Source organism: Dermacentor andersoni, chromosome 7 (assembly GCF_023375885.2).
Source record: "Dermacentor andersoni chromosome 7, qqDerAnde1_hic_scaffold, whole genome shotgun sequence".
Classification (NCBI taxonomy): domain Eukaryota; kingdom Metazoa; phylum Arthropoda; class Arachnida; order Ixodida; family Ixodidae; genus Dermacentor; species Dermacentor andersoni.
The window spans coordinates 77841986-77857040 of NC_092820.1; the positions used below are offsets into that span (position 1 = coordinate 77841986).

The 15055-nt window shown below is 46.0% G+C and overlaps 1 protein-coding gene across 1 annotated transcript in view; it reads left to right on the forward strand.

Moving 5' to 3' along the window:
* LOC129385733 (protein Skeletor, isoforms B/C-like) overlaps positions 1-14620 on the forward strand; it is a 37223-nt gene extending 22603 nt beyond the window's left edge. Inside the window, exons 4-8 of the mRNA XM_072289222.1 lie at positions 4984-5155; positions 8049-8124; positions 10228-10442; positions 12943-13032; positions 14480-14620. Of these exons, the coding sequence (XP_072145323.1) occupies positions 4984-5155; positions 8049-8124; positions 10228-10442; positions 12943-13032; positions 14480-14508 (582 nt within the window). The 3' untranslated portion in view covers positions 14509-14620. The remainder of the gene's footprint in view (positions 1-4983; positions 5156-8048; positions 8125-10227; positions 10443-12942; positions 13033-14479) is intronic.
* The last annotated feature ends 435 nt before the right edge of the window (positions 14621-15055 follow it).

Here is a 15055-nt window from a genome sequence, read left to right on the forward strand (position 1 = left end):
AAGTTAATCAACAAGCGTAAGACAGCGGACATCAGGAACTATAATATGGATAGAATTGAACAGGCTCTCAGGAAAGGAGGAAGCCTAAAAACAGTGAAGAAGAAACTAGGAATAGGCAAGAATCAGATGTGTGCGTTAAGAGACAAAGCCGGCAATATCGTTACTAATATGGACGAGATAGTTCAAGTGGCTGAGGAGTTCTATAGAGATTTATACAGTACCAGTGGCACCCACGACGATAGTGGAAGAGAGAATAGCCTAGAGGAATTCGAAATCCCACAGGTAACGCCAGAAGAAGTAAAGAAAGCCTTAGGAGCTATGCAAAGGGGGAAGGCAGCTGGGGAGGATCAGGTAACAGCAGATTTGTTGAAGGATGGTGGTCAGATTGTTCTAGAGAAACTGGCCACCCTGTATACGCAATGCCTCATAACCTCGAGCGTACCGGAATCTTGGAAGAACGCTAACATAATCCTAATCCATAAGAAAGGGGACGCCAAAGACTTGAAAAATTATAGACCGATCAGCTTACTGTCCGTTGCCTACAAAGTATTTACTAAGGTAATCGCAAATAGAATCAGGAACACCTTAGACTTCTGTCAACCAAAGGACCAGGCAGGATTCCGTAAAGGCTACTCAACAATAGACCATATTCACACTATCAATCAAGTGATAGAGAAATGTGCAGAATATAACCAACCCTTATATATAGCTTTCATTGATTACGAGAAAGCGTTTGATTCAGTCGAAACCTCAGCAGTCATGGAGGCATTACGGAATCAGGGTGTAGATGAGCCATATGTAAAAATACTGGAAGATATCTATAGCGGCTCCACAGCCACCGTAGTCCTCCACAAAGAAAGCAACAAAATCCCTATAAAGAAAGGCGTCAGACAGGGAGATACGATATCTCCAATGCTATTCACAGCATGTTTACAGGAGGTATTCAGAGGCCTGGAGTGGGAAGAATTGGGGATAAAAGTTGATGGAGAATACCTTAGCAACCTGCGATTCGCTGATGATATTGCCTTGCTTAGTAACTCAGGAGACCAATTGCAATGCATGCTCACTGACCTGGAGAGACAAAGCAGAAGGGTGGGTCTGAAAATTAATCTGCAGAAAACTAAAGTACTGTTTAACAGTCTCGGAAGAGAACAGCAGTTTACGATAGGTAGCGAAACACTGGAAGTGGTAAGGGAATACATCTACTTAGGGCAGGTAGTGACCACGGATCCGGATCATGAGACTGAAATAACCAGAAGAATAAGAATGGGTTGGGGTGCGTTTGGCAGGCATTCTCAAATCATGAACAGTAGGTTGCCACTATCCCTCAAAAGGAAAGTGTACAACAGCTGTGTGTTACCAGTACTCACATATGGGGCAGAAACCTGGAGGCTTACGAAAAGGGTTCTGCTGAAATTGAGAACGACGCAACGAGCTATGGAAAGAAGAATGATGGGTGTAACGTTAAGGGATAAGAAAAGAGCAGATTGGGTGAGGCAACAAACGCGGGTAAACGACATCTTAGTTGAAATCAAGAAAAAGAAATGGGCATGGGCCGGACATGTAATGAGGAGGGAAGATAACCGATGGTCACTAAGAGCTACGGACTGGATTCCAAGAGAAGGGAAGCGTAGCAGGGGGCGGCAGAAAGTTAGGTGGGCAGATGACATTAAGACGTTTGCAGGGACAACATGGCCACAATTAGTACATGACCGGGGCAGTTGGAGAAGTATGGGAGAGGCCTTTGCCCTGCAGTGGGCGTAACTAGGCTGATGATGATGATGATGTCGGGGCCGGCACTCTCTCGCGTTTGTTCCTTCGATGTTTTGACAGGCGCGTTCGTCACCGAAGCGCCGAAGCCAAACTGCGGCGACTACGCATCTTTTCAGCACATCTTGACGGCTATTTGGAACGGACCTCGCCACTACACCACTGTTGCATCGTAACTCTGGCTCCCATGTTGCAACGAGCGTACGGGAGCGTGAGGATGGCGTTGGCCCAACAGTTTGAGGGCTCCAGGCGGAGAGGATACGACACACGAAATAACAAAGCGCTTAATTACATCCCTGCGTAAAAAAAAGCGGTCTGCTCGACAATCTGCTCTACGAACAGCGACAGCGAGCACTCAAAGCTTATGCTGTAGGCTAAGGCACATCTAAATAGTTTTCCTTATGGTTAAAGCATTCTTACACTGTGGGTTAAAGGCTGTCGGCGAGGGGCGCTGTGTTGTTGCTTCTTAGGAAGGCTCGCCCGGGAAAGGAAGGGAATCGACTCTCGCCTTGCTTGCGGCCGACGCTCGGAACGTCGGTACATATCGGTGCTTGCTCTCTGCCTAGGCGGTGCCGACAATGTGAGCAGTCTCAAAGAGAAAAAAAAAAGCGCTAATTCGCACACACCCAGACACAGGCGCCTACGGTCGTTGGCGCACAGGTTCAAATTTGCGTACTCGTTGAGGTCCTCGGCGTCCTTATTCCGGGCTCGGGTCGTTGCACATGGCACGAATTGTTTCTCACAAAGGCTAGTGGTATACACACAGCTCACCGCATCTGCGCTCAGACGGACTCCCCGCAGAGTGTAGGATCTGCCTCGCCGTCGTCGTCGTTGTCGTCGTTGTCGCTGTTGTTGTCGCTGTTGTTGTCGTTGTTGTCGTCGTCGTCGTCGTCGTCGTCGTCGTCGTCATCGTCGTCGTCGTCGTCGTCGTCGTCGTCGTCGTCGTCGTCGTCGTCGTCGTCGTCGTTGTTGTTGTTGTTGTTGTTGTTGTTGTTGTTGTTGTTGTTGTTGTTGTTGTTGTTGTTGTTGTTGTTGTTTCAATAGTGGTGCTAGCCCTTATTAGTCCTTCTTATGAGGTAAGGGTAACCGAGATCAGGAGCCGGTGTTGCTTCACAGGTTACAAGTGGCGTCGCATGGTCCGCACAGATAAACCACATTGTCGTCGGATGCCCATAACAAAGTCCTTCTAGATAAGGTCATCACCGAGTCATGTAGATATACCCTGGATTGGTGCTGAGCAATACAATTGACTACCGGTAACGCATGAATAAATGACGAAGTGTCTGCTTCGAGTGGACAAGAGATCCACATAAGACTGTGCCTTTTGCTTTCCTTGACTGATACAACTTTCCTCTTTTAGTGGGGGTTCGTAACCGTAATGATAGATTAAAAAAAAATAATGGAGCTTGCCTAGAGATTGGTCGCTGATACGAAAGAGCGTTGTTTTTGCGTCAGCTGCCCGAAATAGTTTCTTTCCTCTGCAGACATTCACCGCTGTTGACTTTAAAGTAAAGCAAGGAAACTATAGCTGAAAATACATTATGTTTGCTTTAAGCGATTGCCATGGGGTAGACGCGCGTTAAAGACATAATCACTTTGATCGGCCAATGTTCGCAAAAAGAAAATGCCTGTCATATTGCTCAAACTGTCGGAATACGCCGATGTGCCGCCGTCAGTTACATTTCAGGTCCCATAGCAATGTGACAAGCACGTCAACACGCACCACAACGCTCGACACACTCGTCGAGGAGTTGCTCGCAAATTGTCCCCCCGATTGTTCTTTTTTTGTTGTTGTTGTTTTGCCAGTGCCCCGACATGCGTCATGCAAGGCGTCCGCTTGCTACGATAAGTGCAATAATAATGCTTATCAAGAAAGAAGCAAATATCTTGCTGAGTGCTGTCGCATAAACTGCAGCTCGACGACACAAGCACCGTTCGGTGCCCGGATGTTCCGCGCCGAAGTATGCGTCGTGACCCCCTAATTCTACTATTGCGTCATTACATGATCGCTCCGTTGCCTTAGCTGTATTCGTAACATTCTTTCTATCCCTAGTTATGATCTAACGTTTTTTTCTGACCTTGGTATTGCTTAGTTGTGTTCATTACATTTTCTTTTCGATTTTCTAGTTCTTTGTGGCGCACTTGCGAAATCACTGAGTAAATTATTTGGGCTTGTAGCTTTCATACGCCTTCACTTAAAACTAATGCTTGTCTCTAGTTCTGCTTGCATTACGTTCATGCGTTCAGTTCCACCTTTTTTTCCTTCTTTCATGTACCCGTATACGATTGACCGATGTAATTTGTGCAACTTGTGCAATGTTTAGCAATTCATGTACAATACCCACTTCGCAAAGTACTCTTATGCACGGGCCTGTGAGGTTATTTGAATAAATAAATAAATAAACAAATAACTAAATAAATAAATAAATACAAACGTTATTTCCACTACGCCATGTGTCCGGGGGGGGGGGGGGGGAGTTCACGATCGCATGTAACATGCTGCAAAGAGCGCGTATACCCACGTATATCGCATGGAACCACTTGCCGAAAAACAACGCCACGCTCTGCGTAAGAGAGACATTTACGTTTATTTCATGCTTGTCTTTTTCTTTAATACATGTGGCAAAGGAATATGCGCTAAAGGCTGAATCAACCGATTGGCTGGGCCAGTGAACCCTCCTAAGGCAATTTCGCACAAACATGGATGCACGTTCGCATATAAAAGACGCTGAATGCCTCACAATCAGAAAGTAAATTGCTAATTGAGCAAACGTAATTGTTTTACAATAAACGATAATCCTGTTGCTCCTTCAGGGCAATCAGTAGAAATTCAGAGAAAAATGATACTGGATTACACAGTGCAAACAATACAGCACTTGGAGAAAAACCATTGATACATCTTAAATTCTGTAAACGCCAGATATACTTTATATTGTTACGACTGGACAAAGAACAGGGTTTCATCTTACACCACAAATATCAGCGAGGACACGGGTGCAACTCGATTACCATTGCATTACGTAATAATACAAACAGTAACATTCATAAGAAAGCGAGTAAAAAAGTAGCCGATTATTGCAAATATACGAAGCAGTTTTTCTTTTTTGTTGCCTGATAACGCCAGGGACATAGGAAATGAATAAATCCACTGGACTTCGCGCTAGCCATTTAATAGCGTCCCGGTATGTCATTTCTCTTGTTAACTCAATGCAGGCCGACTTCGGCAACGTCAAGATTCCGGACGGCTACGAGCTGCCCAAGGAGCAGAGCCTCGGCAAGTTGTCCCCCAAACAGCACAACACCATGGCGGCTGAGGTCATCCTCAAGGACAGCTCTACCATGGTACTTAAACAGTTCGAGTACGACGACACCAAATGCTCTGGATGTGAGTAACGTGAGCAAGTTGTGCTTACAGAGGGCGAAAGGACGTTTTGTTGTTGTTGTTGTTGTTGTTGTTGTTGTTTTCTTGCACAAGAGCACACCGAGCTTCACTGATATCTTCTAGAAATGAGATGACGAATGGTGTAAATTTATCTACGACTCACACCCTTACACCTAAAAAGGGTGTGAAAGGGTGAGTTATAGACCCATTTGCACCTATATTCACCTTCAAGGGTGCAAATTATCTTGCAGCGTGGCATTAGGCCGCAGTGGCAAATCACTTCAGTTTCGCGACGGTTTCATCAAGCGTTCGAGTACCCAATTCTTGTGCAAAGCTCACTAGCGAGAAATATTTGTAGCGTGTTACGTACAGCAAGAGCGATTTGCCGATGTGGACGGTAATGATCGATTACCGAAACACCGTGACACAGCGACAAGAATGCATTTCGCCACATAATCTCATATCTTTTTTTTTTTTTCGAAACTACATTTGCTTCTCGACTGTAACATGTTGCAACATGTTGCATAAACTGAATAAATAAATTGATAATAACCGAATTTTCTTTTCTTTATAAGCCGACGTCATGCTGCGATATATAGGGCAAGCAACGTCCTCCCCTTCAAGTATCCACCTTATGCAAAGAAATTCCCCTATCTACTGTAGTTCACATTTATTGAAATGGTGCTTACACATGCACACAATAATATGTCGACTCAGCCTGAATTTACAAAGATTTTCGTTTGTAAAATACGATTACCGTTCGCCGGTAGCCTTCACTAGCGATGTGTCTAGCATCACGATTGGCACCCATCTCGTTTAACAAGAATTCCTAGCGCGGCAACTTTGTGACTACCGAACCTGGTGGTCAGTGCCTTCCGGACGAATCACCACTGTCACTGGGCGAGGCATGCCTATACACATGCAAACAATAATGAAGGATACGGAAACTACTGGAAGCAGGCTATTTAACGCCATCAGGTTACCCTACCCAAGATGGGCGACCTCGGACTCAACGCGGCAGTATTGAGCCGAGCGTAGGCTTGCGCCAGAAGCGAGGACGTAGTGAGGAAAAGATGGCGGCTAGATGATTGTGGCTCCGGCTCGAACACTGCTGCTTTATTTCCCAAGGGGACGTCCGTCGCCGTGAGTGGGTCAAACGGAGTGTGTGGGGAAGCGTGCAGTTTCCAAATTTTGCGTGTGCCCTATTAGACACACTGTCACCAGACGGAGGAGGAGGGAAGCCGAAGGGTCCAATTTTTTTGCCAGTCGCAACCATATGAAGCTAACAGATAATGAAGGGCAAATAAAGCGTCAGTGAAGTGATTTGTAGTTTCTGTTGATTGAAGTTTAGTAATGATAAATAATAAGGTAGAGGGAAATAAAGCTGGACGAAAACAAGAAAGAACGACTTGTCGCCGGTGGGAACCGAACCCTATATTACGCCTTCGGAATTGTACGCTGCGTGGGACCTTTGCAAGGCGCACGTGATTCTTGACGCAAATGCGAAGCAACGGCTAAGCACCAGTATAGACATGAGCCTTAAAAGGAAGCTCTGGGCCAACGCCGATGCCCCCTGCTCAAATACATGTAAAAAAGAAGTAATACTGTTATGAGGGAACCGTTGGGCAGATTTGGGTGAAATTTGCTGCATTTGATAAAGTTAAGTTCCGGTGACTGTGCGAAGCACTGCTTTCAGGTCCTGGAATTTCACAACTTTCAAGCACAAATTCCAGGACCCGGAATTTGTGCTTGAAAGTTGCGAGATTTGTGAAAAAACAGTCGTTCACCTGGGCCGGTGTTCCTCGAACACTCCGCTAGCGCACGAATAGCTTCCATCGCCAGCAACCTATGTGGCAGCGGTCTTAGAATTTTCGTCTCAGAAAATCCTCCGCAGTCTAGCCAGTTTAGTGCGGTCTGCAAAGATATCCGCTGGGCGCCGTATCAAGGGCAAGTGCACTACACGTGTTCGATGGTTATTTTTTTTTTTTTTTTGCATATCCACAAAAGTCGTGCGTTGGTGTTCACGCTGTAAGTCGCGAAGAACTTCCACAGGCAGAAACTTTGAACTCGAGGCTATGCGTCCAGGGTTCTAAGGGGGTTCGGTTTCTTCGCAAATCCCGTCTCCCGTAAACGTGTGTGGCCCGACAGTACATCGACGCCCGCCGGTATCCAGCAACTATTATTTATGTCTGCCCGCTGTGTGTCAATGCGACGGCCAGCGTCATCTTTGCTTTCGTTTCCCTATAGTGTTTCCAGCCCACATGGGAGCCGACGTGCACCCCGACTTTCCCAACGCCAACGAGCTGGCACACGGACGCGCGCGAGGACTCACGCACCGCGGCGATCGTGGCGAGCGAAGTGACGGGGAGGGAGGGGAGCACCGAGACCCGCTGCTCACCTTCAACGAAATAACAACACATTATCAGCTGTCGAGGAGGACCTTCCCGCTCCCCCACGCTAAACTTACTCGACCACAGTCATCTATATTCAGAATGCTGCAAACAAGGTCGTTCCCCTCGAGAGGCAGAATGAGCCTTTATTCACCGGACGTAGAGCCGCAATGTCCGGATTGCGGCGAATCGTACTGCTCGCTATCGCACATGCTTTGGCAATGCTCCGCGTTAAGCGGCACCATGTTCAGCAAAGAAGAAGACTGGATGGACGCCCTGCGAAGCGACGACCACCAGACCCAGCTCCGGGCCTTCCAGAGGGCTCACGAAAGGGCGGAGGCTCACGGGCTTCCCGTCCCAACGTGGGTGCGGCCCGCGACCCCTGCCGACCACTAAACCAAGAGTGGGTGGGAAGGGGTTCCTCAGGACCCAATAAAGTTTTTTCCTCCTCCTCCCTATAGTGTGCAAGCGCTGTAGTGCAGGGTTCTTGTTTTGACTGCTCGCAGCCGCCTTCTTCGTATCGGCCCCCAGTGACAACCCACCACCGGATCAGCTCACGCGCCTGTCGTACGACAACGGAAAGTAAGTGGTGCGGCCGTTTCCAAGCAAGATGTTTCAATCCTTACTGGCAGCGCAGTGTTTAAGTCGAGCAAGCTTCGAAGCTATACAAGGCAGCCTTTCTGGACACTCGGCCTGTATTGCAATACTCGTGGGATAGACAGCTACGCGGACAGCGGCCATCTTATGGTTTGTTTGCAATTCTGAAAGTGTTCACTTACCCAACTGGTTACGCCGCGAGAAAAGTAGATTCTTGGACTATTATGCTCATAACAGCCCCCCCCCCCCCCCGCTAAAAAAAAAAGCAACTTGTTTTAAATTCTCTTATTTACCACTCACTCTCACCAACCTGTTGCGATTCTTTGGGGTCCACTTACAGTGATTATATGTGTACCCATATTTCTAGTACGTGTACTATAGGTAATGCAAGAACCTGCTATGATCTGATAGTAGAGATCCGAGTAGCTATGAAAAAAGATCGCATAAATAAAGTTATGACGAAGTTATGACGAAGATGGTATAGCAGACAGCTTTGCTACGACTGTGCATACATGTGCGTTCACTTTCTTTTTCCTCCAAAATACCGTAATCTCTGAAAGAGACTAGGGCAATTTTTCTTTTGCTTGTGACAATAAGTATAATGCAAACCAAGCCAATTGCGAGTTTTAATTCTGAAGCAGAGTATCAGCCACGTCTGTTTATCCGTTAAGGCATACCGCTGCCTTTCTGCCTCCTAACGTAACACCTATCCCTTTTTTTTCGTTCCATAACTCGTTTCGTCGTCCTTAGTTTCCTCTCAGCTTCCGGCCCTGTTGGCTGGCATTGGCATATCGAATGGACCGGCTGTATAAACTTGCGCAGTGTTCATATTACAGTGCTGTCAACGACAACGAAAAGGACGCGTACCACAAGACGGGTGCTGAAAGAGTGCAGAGAAAGCCCACCGTGTCAGACGCGTTCCTCTCGCTCTCTTCCTTAGCGCTGTTATGCGAACCCCGTCAAGGTGAACCAACTGAGCGAAATCAAGCTATTGGTGTATAGCCTTCTTGCGGCTGATAACGACAAGCTTCCCGATCATTATTAGTTCGGAGTGCCTGCAATGCGCATGCCACACCCACTTTTTTTCGCGCCAGGACGCGATCTTTTCTATTCATATCTAAGCAATGGCATGCATGTACAGTCGAGCGCGATTTCAAGGTTATCGCGCGAGCGTCGACCGGGAACGAGTACAGCGCCATGGCCCAGAATTCTCTGCCGAGGCGAGGGAATTATCAGGCCTGCTTCCCTCACTCTTTTTGCTGTTCCTTCAGCAGCAGTCACTCCCTGCTGGGCTATAAGTTTCTTTCTTTTTCTTTTTTTTTGGTTCTGCGAACAGGCTGTGATCGCAGTGGGCACGACGTATTCTTCGGTATTATCTGAAATTGAACGTTACGAAGCTGTATCTAGCCTATGTAACGTCATTGCTGCTGAGCCAGGAAGAATGGGTGACCAAGAACATTAGCTTAAGCCCGCGAAGATACGAGGTAACCAATTCCACACTTTATCGCAACAAATGGAAAGCTTAGAATAGAGAGAAAGGGCGGTGAGTTTGTCGCGGGGTGATGGTTGTTGTATGTAACAGCGAACGAGGGAGAGAAGAGTGCGAAATCATGATTTTTCCTCACCCGAAACCGGCCGCCAGGTGCCTGGAGTGCTGGGCTGGTTGACGCTCGCGCGATAACCTTCAAATCGCGCTCGACTGTACATAGCCAATACACGTACAAGTTATCGACGACAATTAACACGTACGCGTCGTCTAGGTTACTGGACTTCTTACATGCAAGTGCTGCCTGTCGCGATGAACGCAGTCATAATTCTCGCACCCTTAACGTGCCTTTTGTCCTCCCGTATATGACATACTCAACCTTAAGGGGCAAGCACTTATTCACTTTAAGAGCTCTTAGAAAAAGTTACGTCACCGGTACTTTGGTTTGCTTCAACTCTAACGCCATGAAGTTTTATGCCTACGGATTGGAAGACAAACAAATGTTCATTTCAGGTCAGTTTGCGTCTTAACGTTAACTGGTGGCATGGGTTACGCTGAGTGAGGAGCGATGCTCCGCGCCACGCCACCTTTTTTTCACGCAGGACGACGAAGCTGGAGCGATACGACAAGAAGGATGTGATCGTCACGCTCCCTGATAGCCAGAGCTGGAACGATTTCAAGTGGTTCTCGGTTTACTGCATCGACGCCAAGCAAAGCTACGCCGACATCGCGATCGACCCGGCGTTGTCCGAAAAGGTTCCCCTGCACGTTTCCAGGTTGGCCTCTCATGCTTCGCCCGACAACAGTCCGAACGCTGGTAAGGGCTTACGCGGCAAGTTTCAGATATATCTATGGTAAAAAGACGTTCCAGCAATTCCTGAGTTTGGTATTTTAACCTACGTAGTGGTTAAGCAATGATGCGATGAACGACTGAGCCAGATTTGCGAAAATCGCTGAAGTTCCATAAAAATTGAAGCACCACTCACGCTGCTCGGTCTTTTCGTAGAAATATTTCTATTTTCTGTGAACTGCGTCGCCTAAAGTGCCAATGGCTGCTGAAAGTGCAAAGTTGGCTTTCAGCGCATGTGTCAAACTTCGATTGTTTGCGCAAGTTTCACGGTATGTGTAAACTGATAGCGAAGCTTCCATAGAAGCCCACGTGTCAAGAAAATGGCAGCTCGTTGCAACCGTCGCCATCTACTTATCGCGTGGACAAGAGCAAGCAAAAAATAAAAAAAATAAAAAATAAAGGAGTGACGTCAACCCCGTGAATGGCAGTGACGTCAAGATCTCGTGCTGCCTGGCGCGAACGTTTGAATTTCTTTAGCGTCCGGCATTTCGACCGCTACGCCAGCAGTTATTTTTCTCTTGAGATTCAGGCGAGCTTGCGACTCGCCTCAGCTGAAACGCCAGCGTGTCTTTTAACTGTTAGTAGTGGCGTATGTCTTAATGTGAACATAATTAGGCTGTTACTGACGGCAATTGCTCCAGTGGCTTCCTTAGGAATGTGAGCGAATAGGATGGAAATAAGAGACACTGCCACAGAGGTTTCAAAAAGCAACTTCACTTTTATTCGTCTCGAATAATGCAACCAGTATAACTGACCAAACAAAACATGTTTCAATGAATGAAAAGTACTATGGCCAGCAGACAGTCGTAATGTATAGTAACATATGCGGATATTTTACACTGAATCATTCGTAATTCTTTGCGACACAATGCATTCATATGCAACAGTTATCAGACAAGACAAACTTGCCCCACAATATCATTTAGAGAACATCCGACTTACTAATTTTGCTGCCCACCCGCCGTGGTTGCTCAGGGGCTATGGTGTTGGGCTGCTCAGCACGAGGTCGCGGGATCGAATCCCGGTCACGGCGGCCGCATATCGATGGGGGCGAAATGCGAAAACACCCGTGTGCTTATATTTAGGTGTACGTGAAAGAACCCCAGGTGGTCAAAATTTCTGGAGTCCTTCACTACGGCGTGCCCAATAATCAGGTAGTGGTTTCGGCACGTAAAACCCCATAATTAAATTAATTAATTAATTTTGCTGCCCGTCCGACACTCAGAGCCTGTGTTACGGAGATTATACGAACAGCGCGCGACGTTTCTTTGCGGAGCGTTCTGCATTTATCGTCACGACGAGACAAGCGCGTCGGATGCCGCAGCGTGAACTTTGCACGATAACAAAAAACCTGCACTCACACGTTTCGCTAATGAATGTCGTGTGCTAGGTCACGGAAAATTTCAAGTGACGTGCACGCCACACTTTGAACAAACACGCAAGGAAATGAAAAACTCGAACGAAACCGTCGCGTTGAAGTGAGCAACGCCATTCCGCATAGCTTTTTTGCACAGTCTTGCTAAGCCGTTATAGGGGTCAACAGGGGTCACTTGTCGATAGGGGTCACCAAGAAAGAAATAATAAATTGTGAAGTATAAAAGAATTAACATTTGTTGTATTTGTACCGCAGAAATATTTCAAACGGTATATTTATGCGTATGACAGTTCTCTGATCAAAAGATTTCGAACATTTTTTTTTTTCACATACGTTTTCTAGTTTCAGTGTTTGTAACCCCACCGCTCTCCCCCTCACCTAGTCGCACTTGAATTGTGCACCGCTGACTGATAACATTGGCGATAGGTTTTTTCACGCTTTTTGTTCCAAGCTTCACGGCCTATTTAGATGGACCTTGTAAGTTTTCCCTATTACCAATTGAGAAATTTGTGGCATGCCTCAGAAAGGTATGCATGCATTAATCAGTATTGCAGACTTCAAACGTCCTAATTGACGCAATTCGCACTATTGGGATCTCAGCTTTCATTGCGCCGTTACAGAGTTGCAGCCGGACGCTTCCATCTTCGAAATTCTCGCCTTTCCGGCAATATGTGCTAACAGAAACTGAAGGGTTGAGATAAAGATTTTCACTCAGCAGTGTCCGTACTTTAGCTTTCTGTTTTCAAATAAAAAAAAAGTTTGGTTCAGTAATTGGTAAGCGTAAGACATTCTCTGTTCCCATATCTTAAGATGATGATGATGATGATGATGATTAATATTATTATTATTATTAAAGGGGGGTTTCGAAAGGTTGACTCGAAGGCCAATTAGATGTGGTTTACATATACACACTCCGAGCCAAGCTTTTCTGTTCGGAAATTCAGGGATACTAAATTTTGTATCCGTTCAACGGTACGCTTCCCGTCGGTTTAACCGGTTTAACTTACATTGCTGGTCAGCTTTTCTCTTGTTACCTGCTTTCTTACGCTCACCTATTTCGAGCTCGTCACGTATTCTTGTGCTTTGGTGCAGGGTCGACGCTGGGTCCGCTCTCAGTTCTCTCCGTATTCAGTTTAGGCGTGGCAACAGTAGTGGCAGCTATCGCCACGTCGGAATGTTTCGGTGAGTTTTCTGTCTTCCTGTCACTCTGCCTTTCCTTTTTCTTTTTTTTTTTCCTTTTTTTACGCCTACGGCGAAAATTTTCCTTCTCTGAGACCAGTTCTGCGCAGCGTCACAAGTTTGAGAACGTTTCGCGACAGAAAATTCTGCTTTCTGCTGAACGCTCTGGCTGGCTCGTAGGAAATAAACTGCGCTATCTTCTCGCGATTGTTGGTAGCAAATATCACGTGGCTTCGTGAATATAACATCAGGCCACAGTCAGATTATAAGGGAGTCACGCTACAACACTAGCCTATAGGTAGGAGGGGAAAGGTTAGTGTGAACGTTCCACATATATATGTGTTATATTACACAATACGCGGATATCATTTTTAAGTCGTGACGGATTATTCGGAAATTGCTTGTTGCAGGTAACATAATTCTAATCCCTGAAAGGAATTACTCAGACAAGCGGAACCTACTTGCATGATAAATCGAAACACGCATCCAACTAATAAACAAAAATTAACTTCATTAAATTCATTATTTTACGGCATTTATTGCAGTTCACGAATTGTCACCGGTGAGTTTGCAAGGTGTACTCATTTGAAATGAATTTCCGGAATGGCATCCGTTTGGAGATATGCGCCGTCAAACTCGCCGTAAAAATACACTGTTGTTCCACGTACTTTTCTTAACAAAACGCTCTTGTATGCATTGAAGCTTAAAAGTAACTGGAACGCCCACGCTTGGGAAGTATCTCGAAAATGGTGTGATCCTGGAAACTTGTTTCAAGCGGATACGTGTTGAAAAGTGGCAGGCTACAATCGTAAATTGCAATATAGGCCATAAAGTTACTAATAAGAAAGTTATTTAGGGAATTTTAGTTAATTAGTTGAACATCTGTTCCGATTTCTCGTGCTAGTAATGTTCGCCTCTTCAAGTAATCCAGCTCAAGGACAATAATTAGGCCATCTGCCGCAGGCGATATTTTTTTTTTTCTATAAAGCGTAAATATGATCCCTCCGTATATGCACAGTAGCAAACAGTGGACATACGAGATAAAATTAACTTCTCATAGGAGGGTGAGAGGGGGGAGGGGTAGTCTACTCGTGGGTTTAAAACCTATTTGCAAATAAAATCTCTCAACGAGAACAGTGTGCAGTAACAAGGGTCCATGAATTTAATCAGCATAAAATAATAACATTAGGCAACGGCAAAACAAAATACTGCAATCAATACGTAACGTAAACCTGGCCTAAAACATGATCACGTCTTTAATCACGTCATGCATGATGCACAAACTATTGGTCAGGGCGTGAGCGCACTCTGCATTTTACATTTAGTGACCTAACCCTAAAGCTCTGATTTTCAAGCCCCATAGCGAATCGGTTAGTAACTCTAGGCGACATTTTTTCTCTCACTGCAGATACGTTTAGATTCCCCCTGACACCATTGTTGTTCGTTCCAGGGGCTCGCCACCGTGTCAAGAGCTGCTGAAGATTGCCACCTTGCGTAAACATATTTTGTTCGAAATGTTACTTGTCTGTATAACGCAACACAATATAACACTTTTTTGATTTATTGCCAATAGTAAAACTGCCTTCTTGCATTACGCCATTTTTTTTCCTTCGACACGTTGTCAATAAGGCGCTTCTTTCCTAATTCTGAGCTCAATTACAACGGTAAGTTATGAACAATGAGGTTTGCGCATGTGTAGAAAAAAAAAATTTCATGCTCCACTGATTTTTTTTCATGTTGCTGTGATTTTCCAACTGCGCAGAACACTCAGGTGCCCCCGACTCTTCGATGTAAACACATTGACAGAGTCGCACATGATCTTCAGAAGGCTTCAGAAATGCAACTCTACAGTGCCACCTGTACAGAACAGCGGGTGATTCTTGGACTAATTAGGGCCGTGTTGCTGTAGACGAGGTTGCGTATGCGTTTCCCTGGCGAGGCGAGCACATTCCGCTAGGAGACCGAATTCGAAACACGCCCGTGTGCCCATATTCAGTCAGGAAGGTGCACGGTAATGAACCCCCTT